Raw genomic sequence first — 13,437 nt, 5'->3', positions numbered from 1 at the left:
GCTCCATTTTGTGGCGTCAATAGAATCCTCTGCTGTCTTCTAGGGACTTAATACACCCATTTGCACTAAGTCTTGTTGAGGTCACCCAGCAGCTAATTAAACAAACCAACAAATTCCTAAGTGAAGACACTGTTTCCATACAGATGCCCTTGAAAATTAAAATTTCATTAACAAGGAAGAAAGCTTTCTATTCTCTCTAAAAACACCTGATACTCAGGAAAGGGTGGGGCTTTTTGGTGGGGAAAAAAAAAAAAAAAGAGGTTATTTTAAGTTTTCCTCAAGCTTATGCAAAAAGAGAAGGAGCGTAATACACCTGTAGACAGGATTGCTCATTTTCTCTCTCTCTAAATGAGCCAGACGCTCATTCTGCACATTGTGAAGTAAAACAGAAAGCATTATGTGCAAACATTTGCAGCATAAAAAGCCTCGTCACCTGGGATGCTTGCTGCTTCTGAAAATTCTGATCAAAGATAAAAACCAAGACAACTCCTTGTAATCAATTATGCGCAGATAGTCCTCAGCGTATGTGCAATTCATAAAAATAATTCTAAAAACGTAACATGGATTTACGTGCAGGAATGAAATATGGACACGGACAGAACACTAATCTTCCGATTGGTATCTTAAATCGACAATCCCGGTTCTTTAAGCGAGTCTCTGGCTAAATAGCGCTTCCTTGAAAAAATTTCCAGCAGCCCTTTAGCCGCTCTGGCTTACACAAGCGGAGCCGCAGAGACACAGCCCCGGACGGAGTGAAGGTTACAGCAGGCTGCAGCCGGGGAATCAGCGCTGCACCAAGGCGGACGCGGGTTTTCTTTCTGCGTAGGCAGAGCTGATTAACACACATCCCCCCCCCCAACCCCGCCATCCATCCCAAAACCACTCGTGGTGCAAAGAAAGCCATTACTCGACAAGCTGGGTTTGTTTAAAAGAGGGACTGGAGCGCAGGGTGGCGAGCCGGAGGCGATGCGCAGCCGGGTCCCTTGCTGAAGCTCCCCTATGGGTACCCCCCCCCTCTACATACGCCGAGCGGAACTGAACTGCAACGATCACCCTCGCACACTAGCCACTAACTTCAGAAGGGAATTTGAAGATATATTCAGGTTTCAGGCATGTAGGAGCATGCTATCATCGTCGTCCTCACAAATGCCAAATTCACACTCCGAGGTCTTTCCTACATCTTTTTCTCTCAGCCTTATGACAGTCAAGTCAAGGAATTCACTTCGCAATGTCAGTCCTTTCATCAACTTTACACCCCTCAAAACCTGTAAAATATTTATATTTCCACATGAGGATTTATTCCTGTTTTGTTCTAGCTGACATCCTTTTGTCAGGGGTCTTGCACATTTTTGCCTAGGTGAGCCCCAAAGAGTACGCAGTGCCTTAATGAGCAGATCAATTACTGTTCATAAGAAAAGATACTGTCTCTTTAAAGGTTATTTGAAGGTTGATTGCTATCTTATTGCTTATATCCTGCAAATCTATTCAGCCTTATGAATGAATTTGACCTTTTTATACTTACTGGGGGAAAAAAAAAACCAGAACAGAAGTTAATTTAGAGCTCTATAATACAACACTTTTTCCCAGAGAAATGAAAGGGCATTCAAATCGATACCTGCACAATAACACTCTGATGAATGTTTGCACCCAATTTTCTCATTTTGCTAACTTGAGATTGGGCATTTTGAATAGTTCTCAAAGAACATATTCTTTATGTGCTGTGAAGTATGTGGTATTGTGTCCAAACAATGCTAGAGGATAATCATTATAGGAGTATCACTGGGCCTGAAAAGGTCAGTTAGTTAGAAATGTCAGCTTTCAATGCAACTATGCCGGACCTTCCTATGTAAGGGTCCAATTAAAGGGACATGCCAAGGTGCATGGAAACATCATGGTGACCCAGAATAATAAAAAGGTATTGTGGGAAAGCTTGATATTTTTCTTCAAAAGTAATGGATTAGCCTTTAGAATATCTTCTCTGCAGTCTTATTTCGACTTCACAAATATCACTTATTCTACATGTATCCAAAAAAAAGGTCATTTTTTTTTTTAAATGCAAAGGTGGGGATGAAACAGCCTTACTAAAAGTAAATATTTTGCAACTAAATGGAAAAAAAAAAATCTGGTTTCGTTACTGGATAAAAAACCCTGTCATTTCAATAGATCTCAAAACTGTGATATTTGAGATGGATATAGATGGTGTTTGGGGAGACAGCTGGGGATAGGTCAGGGGACAGGCGGAAAGATCAGGGTGGACTTATTCTCTTGGGACACGTTGTGAGTGAAGACTGTCTGCTCATGGAAAAGACGGTGGGAAGAGCAACACCTTTCCGTGAGTACGTAGCATCTCTGCAGTCGTTATTCCAGCAAACGGAGAGGTATAAGTAGGAATTAGGAAGGTACCGATCTGCACGAATAAGTAATTACAAGCAACAATATTACTTCTCCTTATCACAGCAAATGGAAATTCTTACAGCTCTTCAGATACGGTGAACATGAGGAATTGGATACAGTCAAATTTCCTAATTAGCCTCAGGACAGCTGAAACCAACCTCATGGCACACGCACACACACACAAAAGGCCCACATTTCTCTCTGCTCTCTGTTAGTACTTCATCTTGCTAAATTTTCATCAAGTCTGGAACAAACTTCATCCTGTAGTTTTAGGGTTCAGCTAAGACTGACAACACTGGAATTTCACCTTGAGCTGAGACTTCAGCACATATATTTCATTTGGACGGTAAGGAAATTCTTGTGCTGTGGGTTCAAACAAACCATTTGGGGCAATGGGGCTGAGCAATGAGGTACTGTCCCTCAATAGACACACACACCCCCACACCCCAAATTATTTTACATTATTGTGGACAAATGGGTGAATTAACGTCCAGTGGCTTAGTGATACGAGAAATAGTTTCACTCCCATCCACCACGGAGCATTAAAAGACTCAATTATTACTGGAAAGATAAGTAATTTCTTTTCTCCGCCACCTTTCCAAATAAAATAGCACGTGAAGCTTCACTAACAAACAGGAACAGTAATTATGTCGGGCTGTTTAAAAACTCAGACGCTATCCCTTGACACAGACCAAAATCAATGTACTATTAATTAATAAGGACTAGCAAAAATACTACCCGAGTTTTAGCAGCAAACAACTCTCTGTCACATTTTATTACTCTGCATCATTTTTACTAATACCTGTCTTATAGCTTCATGACTTTGAGTTCATATTATTTTCATGCTTCAATTAGAAAGAAGTAGATAGCCAGACTATCCAGGAAGGTAATGGAAAAGTCTTGTAGGGGGGCTTAGTGGTGGAATTTATAGTTAAAGGAAACTTTCAAATATACTATAAAACTTCTCCTTCCTTTACGTAGTTTTACTTGAGGTCTCGTACGCGGTAATATGTAGAAATGCAAAACTTAATCAGCTAAAAAATATAGCAAATCCCACATATCACTTTATGCAATGCCAGGAGGGTAGAAATATATTTTCCTAACCAGAGGAAATTAAATAGGCAACAGTCCTATATCTATAATTTAAAGCAGTAAAATATGTATGGCAGAAACTAAAGCCACCTGAAAAGAATTCAGCGTAGCAGTGTATCACAAATTAATGAAATGGAGACATTTTTAGAGCATGCTGCACTGATGATATTAAAGGGGGGAGAATATTTCACCACATAGATCAGTCTGACAAATACTTTTAAAATCAAGCTTTTTTCTCTGTTTAAAAGTGCAAGAGCTTGAATATTAGGGGGAAGCACACACAAAGTCATTAACATTTCTAATCAAATCTCAGTGCCACGCCACAGAGATTAGGATTATTTTACTCCATCCCTGCATGTAAACCCCTAATGTGGTCAGAGGAAAAGCCGAGTAAATCAAAAGGCAGGAATTATGGAGTCGGCTCTTACTTTATTTCACCTAAAACAGAGCCGAAAGAAACTTCAAATACTTTATATTCCATGCTGTAGCCAAGCTGGGCACTATGGAATATTCAACTACCCCAGGTTTTTTAAATGCAATCAATTTACTGCTGCCAACTGTAGTAGGTTTATATACATCTGGGAAACATGCACCTACGGTGCTGATGAATTTCTCCTGACATTGCACTGATTTCAAGAGAATGTTATTTTAAATTGGCAGTAGAGAGACTGGTAGAGAAGGATAAAGCCCTGAGGACGGCTGAATCAAAGAGAATTTCAAAAGAATTTTCCTGATGGTTCTTGGATAATATCACATGTTAGCTATTTTCAAAGCCAATAGTTTCCAACACACTTCCATTTATGGTATCAATAATTAAAAAATACTTCAGTGGGAGATGAGCTTACCTTACTGAGAAGAGAAATTGGAAAGCTGTATTATTATCGTAAACACAGGAGATGCAAAGAGCTTTGTCTCCATGGAAAAGCTATGGAAACAGGGATATCTTATTTGCAACTATTGAGTGGTTACCACAAAATGCAATGCAACTGTGTGTGTGTGTGTGTGTGTGTGTGTGTGTGTTCAAAGTGTTGCTAGAACACGATCGTGTAGAAATTAAGGGCAGATCCTCAGCTCCTTTGCACAGCAAGGCCGAATTAAACCACCCGAAGATTGGGTCCTAAAACCCAAACTCAACTACAAGAAATGTTAAGGAAATGTTTTGGATCAAATTCAGAGGTAAAACTAAGTTTAAAGAAAATTTAAATTACCAAAAACTTAAACCTCATTATGTCCCGCTCCCTGCCAGCACGGCCCTGCCAGCTACTAATGAATTTTTAACATCTTTCCCCCACCCCACTGCGCACATCAGCTCCGACTCCGGCACCCTGAACCGTACCGCGCGTTACAGTCTAATTGTAACTCACATGTCAAGGGGCAAGAAGAAAGGAGTGTGGCGAGAGCATTGATAAATTTAACTTAACATTCCTCCAGCTACTCAGCAGTAAGGCAGAGCAGCGAACTCCCCTCCGCATTTTACATGGGTGTCAGCGACTTCAAAGGAATATATTTGAGCATGAGGGAGTCTGGCTCGCTCCCAGCTTATGCATCATTCGTGGCTGGCTGTTTCTGGAGACCCACAGCAAAGCGAAGACTTCCTCCAGTTTGGGGCACACCGTGGAGCTTTCCGTAGCTGTTTTCTTAGGGGCGCTGGAACAGGTCAGCTCTCTACGTTGCATACAAAACGCGTAGCTGGAGCTGCAGCTCTCACCCCTTGCATTTCTTCCTTCTTTTTCTACTTTTCTTTTTCCAGAGTGCCTTCAGCCCAGGTGACAGATTAATGATCTATATCTGTGCCATTTAACACACAAATGTGCTTTTAAGTCGAGCACCTGTTCAGCCAAGTTTCGCAGAGCCCCACGCGCGCTGCTTGGTGTTTGGAAGCCACCTGGAGTAAGGCAAAAGGCAGCGGCGCGGCGCCTCGCAGGTGGGTAATAAGGCTTCTGTGATCCCACAAACTCTCTTTTGGATGTTTTGGCACTTGTGCCTCAGCACCCCTTAACTGACATTAATGGCATTATTTCCCCTTGCAATTAATCTCATTAATTGGCTGATGAATTTTTGGAATTTTTTGCAGTGGCACATGGAGAATAGCTGTCGAAATACCTGCAAGGGTTCACCAAGAGGTTCTTGACTAAACGTACAAAAACTGCTTCAGGAATTTCCCCCACACACAAAAGAAAGATGATATTCGTCATGACAGAAGTGCAAATCGCAGAGGTCACCTTTGGTTTCTGAAGTCCTTTGTCTATTCCTACAATTAAGCAATCAGGCTTTGGCGGCTGATACAGCTCGTGAGACACGGAGGACTTTCATACTATAAATAAGGCTGAGTGACCTCCACCACAAACTAAGGCTGCCTGCCTGCGGCAAGGTGGAGAACAGGAACAAGTCCCAAAGGATTAACAGCTGCAAATGAATAGCCCACTCCCTCATCTGAATCAGTAAATTAAGGGATGACAGTGATTACGGCTGATCTCAGCCATCATAAACGATATCACGACTTTGTAAAAGCAGACCGTTGATGTCGGATCTTAGAGCTAGGACTCAAAGAATGAAATATTTAAAAGTCGCGGTCTCCCACAGATGAAAGCCTCAAGACTATGATTTATTTTATTTTATTTTTGTACTTGTAGGGCCCAAACTAGACCCTTTAATCCACAGGTTGACATTTCCCAATCCTACTAGGAATTAAGTGCCTAACTCACTCAGCCGCTCTGAAAAATCTCAGCTTTAGGCTCTTAGGTAAGTTTAGCCTGATCCAGCATCAGGCTTCTTTGGAAAAAGCCTTTACTGAAAGCAAAACTGTAGGCACTCAAATACATAATCATGGCACAAATATTAATTTTTTTTTCCTGTGAGGCAATTATTGTAGATTTCTGGCTAAATATCAAAGGGTAAAACTTGTATTTCAGAAAAAAATGCATGTTATGCAAAGCTTTTTTCCGCCCTTTTAGTGCAGTATGTCTACCTACGCGGTTATTGAAAGCTGGTTTAGTATTTAGCTATTTTGATCCTTCCAACTAATTGCTGTGTTGATTTAGTAGATTGCTCTATTAAACGGAGAGATCTGAAGCGATAGCTGCTTACTGTGATCACATCTATGCACAAACTCAACCTAGTCAACACTTTCCTTGTTCCAGTGAATACTGTATCCGAAATTATGAGGAAAGTACATACATTTGTTTTACAGATCTTACAGAAAAGTCTCATATTAAGTTATTTTGGTCCCCAACCCTCTTTTTCTCTTATCAACAACAACAACAAAAAAGTCTGCGGACTTTGTTGCCCTTATCCAAGATCTGAGTATTTACTATGATTAAGACCTTCAGAGAACTTTTTCCTCTAGAAATAAGGAATGCTGAAGATAGGAAAAATGAAAAATGTGCCATGTTTGTCCTTGAAGTTACAGGCAGAATAGTGACAATGGCTGTATCACACTGTATTGTTGCTTTTATCAGCAAGTGCCCTGAGCATACATTAACATAATTGCAAACTGTATGAAAAGTGAACATGCAAAAATGCGATGCAATTGCCAATAGCCTCAAACATCTGTCCCAACAAAGTGTTCCTCCTCCTTATTTTAATTCTTATTATTTTAACAAGGTTAGTGAAGGAGAAACCATGTCACAGATGATATCTGCATTTAGAGTGTCAGAACAATTATTGATGCAAAATTGTCATCCAAGCAAATGTGTGTCACATTTTGTTCACTTCCCGTAACACCTGTTCGTTTTGCTAACACATTATTCCCAGTTAAAGCCAGAACTCATTAGTCCCAGTTAAAGCCAAACTGAAAGCTTAATATGTACATACATCCGAAAAATTGAAAAAGTTAACCAAAAGGTAGCACCATTCAAGCATGGTGTACATCTGAAGCTGGTGGGCAGCAAACTTCTCTAGCAGCTAATGGAAAGAAATTGAGCCAGGAAAATAGCAATAAATTAAAAGCCACCCAGCCTTAAGAGCTGAGATTAAAAGAGAAGCACTACTCAAACCACCTGCATTTCAATCACGGTGCTGAGACCTTCAAAACTCACTATGCCAGAGTCCAACACTTCCCCTGTATAACACGTTTTGGTTTATCTCCTCAATAAGCAAATGACAAAAGCCATTACGCAGCAGATCTTTTAGAGCATTTTAATTTTACCTAAATATTTTCTGAGCCACTTCGGGGCTCTCCACACCTAAGCCTGGGCCTCCTGTCTCCCACCACGCGCACGGAGGCCCACCGTCTCCTTACTCCCCGAACTGCTCCCGTTTGCCACCAAGAAAAGTCACACTTGCATTTCTGTGATACTGGAACACACATTGTGAATTCGAGGGCATCTGCCCTGCAGACATACCGCTAACTGTAACCCCGGGAGGCTTAAAGAAATATCAGCACTCAAATTCATAGAGTAAAGGTCTGAAGAGGCAGCTCTGTGAACGGATAACTGCCCGGGGCTTTGCCAAGCACAATATAGCTGTCACTTGTTATTACGTGAAAGATTTTCTGGGGAACAGTGTTTTTCATTTTGCATGTCAGAGACGGGGGAAAAAACACATTTAGACAACCATCTCTTTAAGGAAAAAGAAGAGAGCCGTGCGGCAGAGCTCACTTACCGGGGCTGGTTATTGTCAGGAGGTCAAGCTGCCGTTTCTGCTGAAAAACAAATTATGAAAGGAATTGTTAAAAGGGGACTAATTTTAGTGGGTCAGCTTAGACCTGCAAAGTAAGTGTTCTGACATTTATAGCAGAATTAATTACAAGTTACATGGCTCACGGTAACTCTTTTGGATGGGATCCACGTGTACTTTACGAGGAAGAAAAAAACCCCTTGCTCAGTCCTTTTAGTGTGTTTTTATTTGCACTTATAAAGTGTTACTATTTCTTTTTTGGAACATATACTTGAAATGGATAGCTAGAAGCACAGATGGACCGATATATTTATAAAAGTGATTTCTGATTCCACAGGGAAGAAGACGAGGAACCAAGACAAGAAACTCTAAGTTCTTTATTCATATCAATCACTGACTCATAGCCTGAATGTGATCAAACACAATTATATCGCCTTGGGGTGAACCTTTCAAAGACATGTAAGAGCATCTAGACAAACTCAAGACTGATAAAAGGAAAGCTTCTTTTCATGCTGAGCGCAGTCAGCCCGTGGATCTCATTGCCACCAGATATCCCTCAGCCCAGAAGCTTGCCAGATTTGATCATCACTGGATATTTGTACGGAGAGCAAAATACAGGCAGTTATTATGGCAAATAATCAAGTTTAAACAGAAGAGTGGTTTCTGGAAGGGCTGCAAACCTCCACAGGGCAAACCAACCCGTACTACGAGAAGGTTAGGAAATTTTTTTTGCCTGGAACAAGCTATCCCAGCAATGCCTTGGTGACGGTGGAGTGTGTCTGAAGTTCCCTTTCACCTGTAACATGTAGCCAAGGCTGTTGCCTGCTCCATGTTCACAGCCTTAGGTGACCTCCCCACCATTGCCTCTCTGTGGCCTGCCACTAAAATCCATGTGCTCCTGGACCATTGTCATCCTTTCGCACCTCTGTGGGCTGAGACCTTTCCATTACCATCACCAGCAGGGCTTTCCCCATCTTGCAGACAGACTGTCACCGCCTCTTCTTCGTAGCACTTTCTAACTTACTGTCCTCTCCCTAACTTTGCCCAACATTAGTGTGTCTAGCTGGCATTGAAGATTATACTGTCCAGTTTAATTTCCCTTTCCTAATTTGCTCAATAATGTTTGTGTTACTTTCATTTATTGTCAGCCCTATTGATCTTTTTCTAATCTAATTCTCACCACTGCATTCACTGTATTCCCTGGGTGACAGCCGAAAGTCCTTGAGGAGGAAACATTGACTTGGTATTCCCTACCGTGAACGCTCTTCCTTGGAAATTATGACTGACGAAACTCCTTTCCAAACCCATCGTTTCTCTATAACTAAAGCTTCACTGGCTAAAGTGTATGGACACAGTTGATCATCAACTGAACGTACTTGAGCTATCTGCCCAACAGTGACTGTGGCCTGCCGGGAAGATGAGCAGGGTATCAGGCTGAAAAAAGACATTTCCTGAAACCTTCCTGGCCTTAAGTACCTTAACTCTTGTACAACGCAATTCATATTTGTGAGAAAATAATTCATTCCGGTCTGCTTTCACAGGCACTCCTTGTTCTCTTAACTCCGACAAGTCATCCTAAGTATGACCTTAGCGGTGTGCTTGATCACATTTGCTTTATTCTCAAACACTGAGGCCAGCCCATGCCAAGCCTTTTTCCGGGTGTGCCAGGGTAACTGTAAAAGGGAGCAGAAGACCCTGCTGCTGCCCTGTGTCGCCTTGGCAAGAGCCATTCGGAAATGCTGTAGCTTCTCTGCTGGGGTCTGCTCACCCCACACTCCTTTCCCAGGGAGAAATAAAGCAAAGTAAGCAATAGCGTAAGCAAGGGACCCACCTTCCCAGTGGAAGCCGTAAGACGAAACATCTCCTAATGAGCTAAATTTTATATAGATCCTGTGCCTTAATCCTCATTCATATATACAAAGCTAGGAAATGCCAGAGCTTAGCACCCACTGGGCCAAAAGCTTTGCTTACATTTCTCAGCACAACTGGAACTCCAAATGCTGTATATCTAATGAGCAGCTAGAGCAGAAAATACATATCCAAAGCCCATACACTGTGAAAGCTCCTCTACTGGGAAAAAAAGGTGGAATATAAATATCCTGTGTGAAAGAAGGTTGCAAAATGTAGAGGCTTGGAATAGAGAAAAAGGCATGCAGCCCAACTGGCCTCCAGTCCTGACTTGAGCCTGTTAACTAGGGTAAAAATAAAACATTAAATAGAAAACAAAATAGCTTAACCTGATATTGCAGGAAAACAAAAGCATATAGAATAGGCTAAACAAAATGGGAATTACAATGAAATTCTTACAAGTCAAATGTTCAGATTGTAACTTGTTTCCTGTTTGGCCATCGCCTTCAATCTGGCCTTGGAAAAAAAAACAAATTAACTCCAGATCCAGGAAATCTTTGTGTACGTGTTAAACTTTAAGCACAAGTTATTTCTCTGACTTCAAGTGGAGCAGCACTGATCTTTCGCATCTAACACCTAAGTGCTGCAAGGGATTTGAAATGCCACCGGCTTCTTGGCACCGGCTCCACCCAAACGCTCCGGGCTGGAGCACGGTGTGGCTGCCTGGCTGGTGCACCGAGAGAGAAAAAATGTCTCTGCTCTGACCTTCAGCAGACCTCGAAGAGATTTCTCTAATTTAGCCCGGCAAGGAAAGTTCGTGGAGACTCACCCAAGCCCTGGAGAGGAGGAAACAGCAAAGTGCATTCCAGAATCCTACATTTAAACATGCAAAACCGCAGTAATTATGGATCCGATCGCTTTCCAGAAATTCCAGCCTGCTCTCAGTCTCGGGGGCTAGCTCTCTGCCTTTTCCAGGGCTCAGCTGGATGCAAGCAGTCTAGTAACTAGATAGATTTTTTTTAAAACACATACAGCCACGCTTATGAGTACCTAAAAAAGCAGCAGAATTTGAATTTAAAGAGAGAGACATTACAAGTGTCACAAAGATTAATAAAATAATTGCATCAGAAGTATCATGGCTGTGGGGCTTTATATATTCGCTTCTCCCTTCAGTGCTGAAAGATGCAAATTGCAGCTGTTGCGCCCCTCCAGCATGATCACCCTCTCCCTGTTTTGACAGATTTCTTGAAAGACTCATCTCACAAGATGTCTGGCTTTTTTTTTGTTCTGCTTCTAGTAATTTTCCACTTCTCAAACACCTGCCCTTGCAGAGATGCTTGGGACTATCCCAATCTTCAGGCAGCCTACTGTCCCCAAGAATCACTTACAACCTCAGCACCGAAATGTAACGACCCTCGTCCCCGGTCCGGGGAAAGGTGACAGTTTCCCGTATCGCTGAGGCTAGATTTCACCTACGTTGACAAAAAGGCATTCCATGAGAAACACTAAAATGATTTCCATGGCATCAGCCGTAATTTGTAAGAGGCAAATGGAAAGATTCCCTGTATCACCTCAGTATCTCTATTGCTATAATCCCGGCCTTCCCTTAAGGGGCAGCATCCTCATTTTCACTTTGCTGGCTCTTTGAAAGCCCAAAGGCAGGAAGGGGCCATTGGTGATTCATACCGGCTTCCCACCTCCTGCAGTTCTCTGTCGTCGGCGTTACCCGGAGGCGCAGTCCCGACACTGCATCAGGGCTCTGCAGCAAACCTGCAGCAGATCGTGTTCGCTGCCACAAAATTAACACAATCTTTAATTAATGCAATAAGCACTGATGAGTAATAAATCATATTAAAATACAAGGAAGGCAAATTTTTAATAAATTAAGCATTGATTCACTCAATAAATATTAATCTACTAAGCATCAAGAATTCATTACGTTTTAGAAAACCAGTTGAAAAACCTCGCTGGTGAGCTGGTCTGAAGCGTGCAGAATGGTCCCTGTTCACCCATAATATACACTTATTTTTAACTAATTCCTTAATTTATCAAGTTAAACAACTTGCCTGAAAGTGAGTCTGGATTATTATTCCATTGCCGTATGCTATTTTCTCAACATAGATTCTAATTCACCCCTCGGATCGTTTCCTAAATTTTTCTTAGTAACTCCCTTTCTGAGTACCTCCTTTCTCTTCCTTGATGTTGGTGGTCTTTAAAATATTTGCTGACTGGTGTCATTTAATTTTCACCTCAATTAACTCAGTGAGAGTTGCAAAACTGGAAAAAAAATTGTGGGCTCTGTGTGTGTGTGTGTAAATTAACTCATTCATTTAAGTTTAGCTTATCTACGAGATGTTCTTTCACACTTTGCTCTCTGCAGAGTTCCTCCAACCTTTTATATAGATGTGGGATGTGCTGCACTTGCTTTGACTCTTATCTACAGATTAGCAAAAGAGAAGGAAAAAAAGCCAGATGCAAAGATGCCCCACGAGACTGATACGGAGCTGTTTCTGTAGCAACCGATGATTTTCTTCTCATGTAAGAATGAGCCTAGTCATATCTAATTCTGAATGTATCTGGGCCTCACTTGCCAGCCAAAGCTGTGTCAACTATAAAGTCGATATAGTCAGAAAGAGTGATTAAAAAAAAGCAATTATAAAGTCATCTTCCTACTCCTACACTCTTCCTCCAGCCAGGATCCGAAAAACATCCTTACCCCTGCCTTCGGTCCCAGCACACCATCTCCAAGGCCCCAATATCCAGCAGAGCTGGTAAGCAGAGATGGAGGTGGCAGCCAGCCACCCCGGGACAACACACACGAGGCTGCTGTGCTGGAAGCTCCCTCAGCAGTCCCGTGCCCACGCGTCCCAGGAGACGACGGTGCTCTGGCAGGGGTTTCTCTAGACCTCAAGGGCAGCCGTACCTGCCTTGCTCTGAGTCTCCGTATAAAACTCCTAAGCGCAGAACTGAGATCAGTTTCAGCTTTAGGAAGCTCGTGTTGGGTTCGTGCCATTTCACTGCCTTCGCTCTGCAGGGAGTATTTTCTGCAGCTCTGAACCCAAAGGCAGGCTGCCCATCTCACTAACATCTCCTGCCATAGTCCACCCACACGAAGCCGGAATTGACTCTCTGGGACCACAGGAGGACTTTGTCTTCCTAAATGTGTTTTACCCAGCCTAGTCTCTTCTATCGATCTTTTCCATCTAATTTTAATGTGGTTTGAACAGGTGTCTCTCCTTACCACCTTCAATCTACTATGCAATTCAGAGGGTTTAAAACTGAAATCAAGTGTATGATTTTATTATTTTTTTTTCTGGAAGCTTTGCCATAAGTTGTTACTAATTGTGCCTCTTCCTTTTAACTTCTAAATTAGCACTTCTCTTCTATAAACTGACTGCGTTGACATAAGAGTAATTGAAACCAGTGCATCATCTCACAAAATAAAGCTGAGTATGTACTGAAGGGTTTGCAGACGTGAATTTCACA

General features: G+C 42.0%; 1 protein-coding gene across 3 annotated transcripts in view; it reads right to left on the bottom strand.

Moving 5' to 3' along the window:
- The window catches only part of LOC134519544 (cytosolic carboxypeptidase 6), a 969,057-nt gene that overhangs the window by 447,136 nt on the left and 508,484 nt on the right, over window positions 1–13,437 (bottom strand). For 2 of the 3 annotated variants that reach the window (XM_063343896.1, XM_063343899.1), the window contains exon 6: window positions 8,089–8,128. In XM_063343896.1, the coding sequence (XP_063199966.1) occupies window positions 8,089–8,128 (40 nt within the window). The remainder of the gene's footprint in view (window positions 1–8,088; window positions 8,129–13,437) is intronic. The other variant, XM_063343897.1, reaches the window with a different exon arrangement.

Source organism: Chroicocephalus ridibundus, chromosome 8 (assembly GCF_963924245.1).
Source record: "Chroicocephalus ridibundus chromosome 8, bChrRid1.1, whole genome shotgun sequence".
Lineage (NCBI taxonomy): Eukaryota > Metazoa > Chordata > Aves > Charadriiformes > Laridae > Chroicocephalus > Chroicocephalus ridibundus.
The sequence above is the reverse complement of the archived record's forward strand: the minus strand, read 5'-3'. Positions and strand labels throughout refer to the sequence as shown.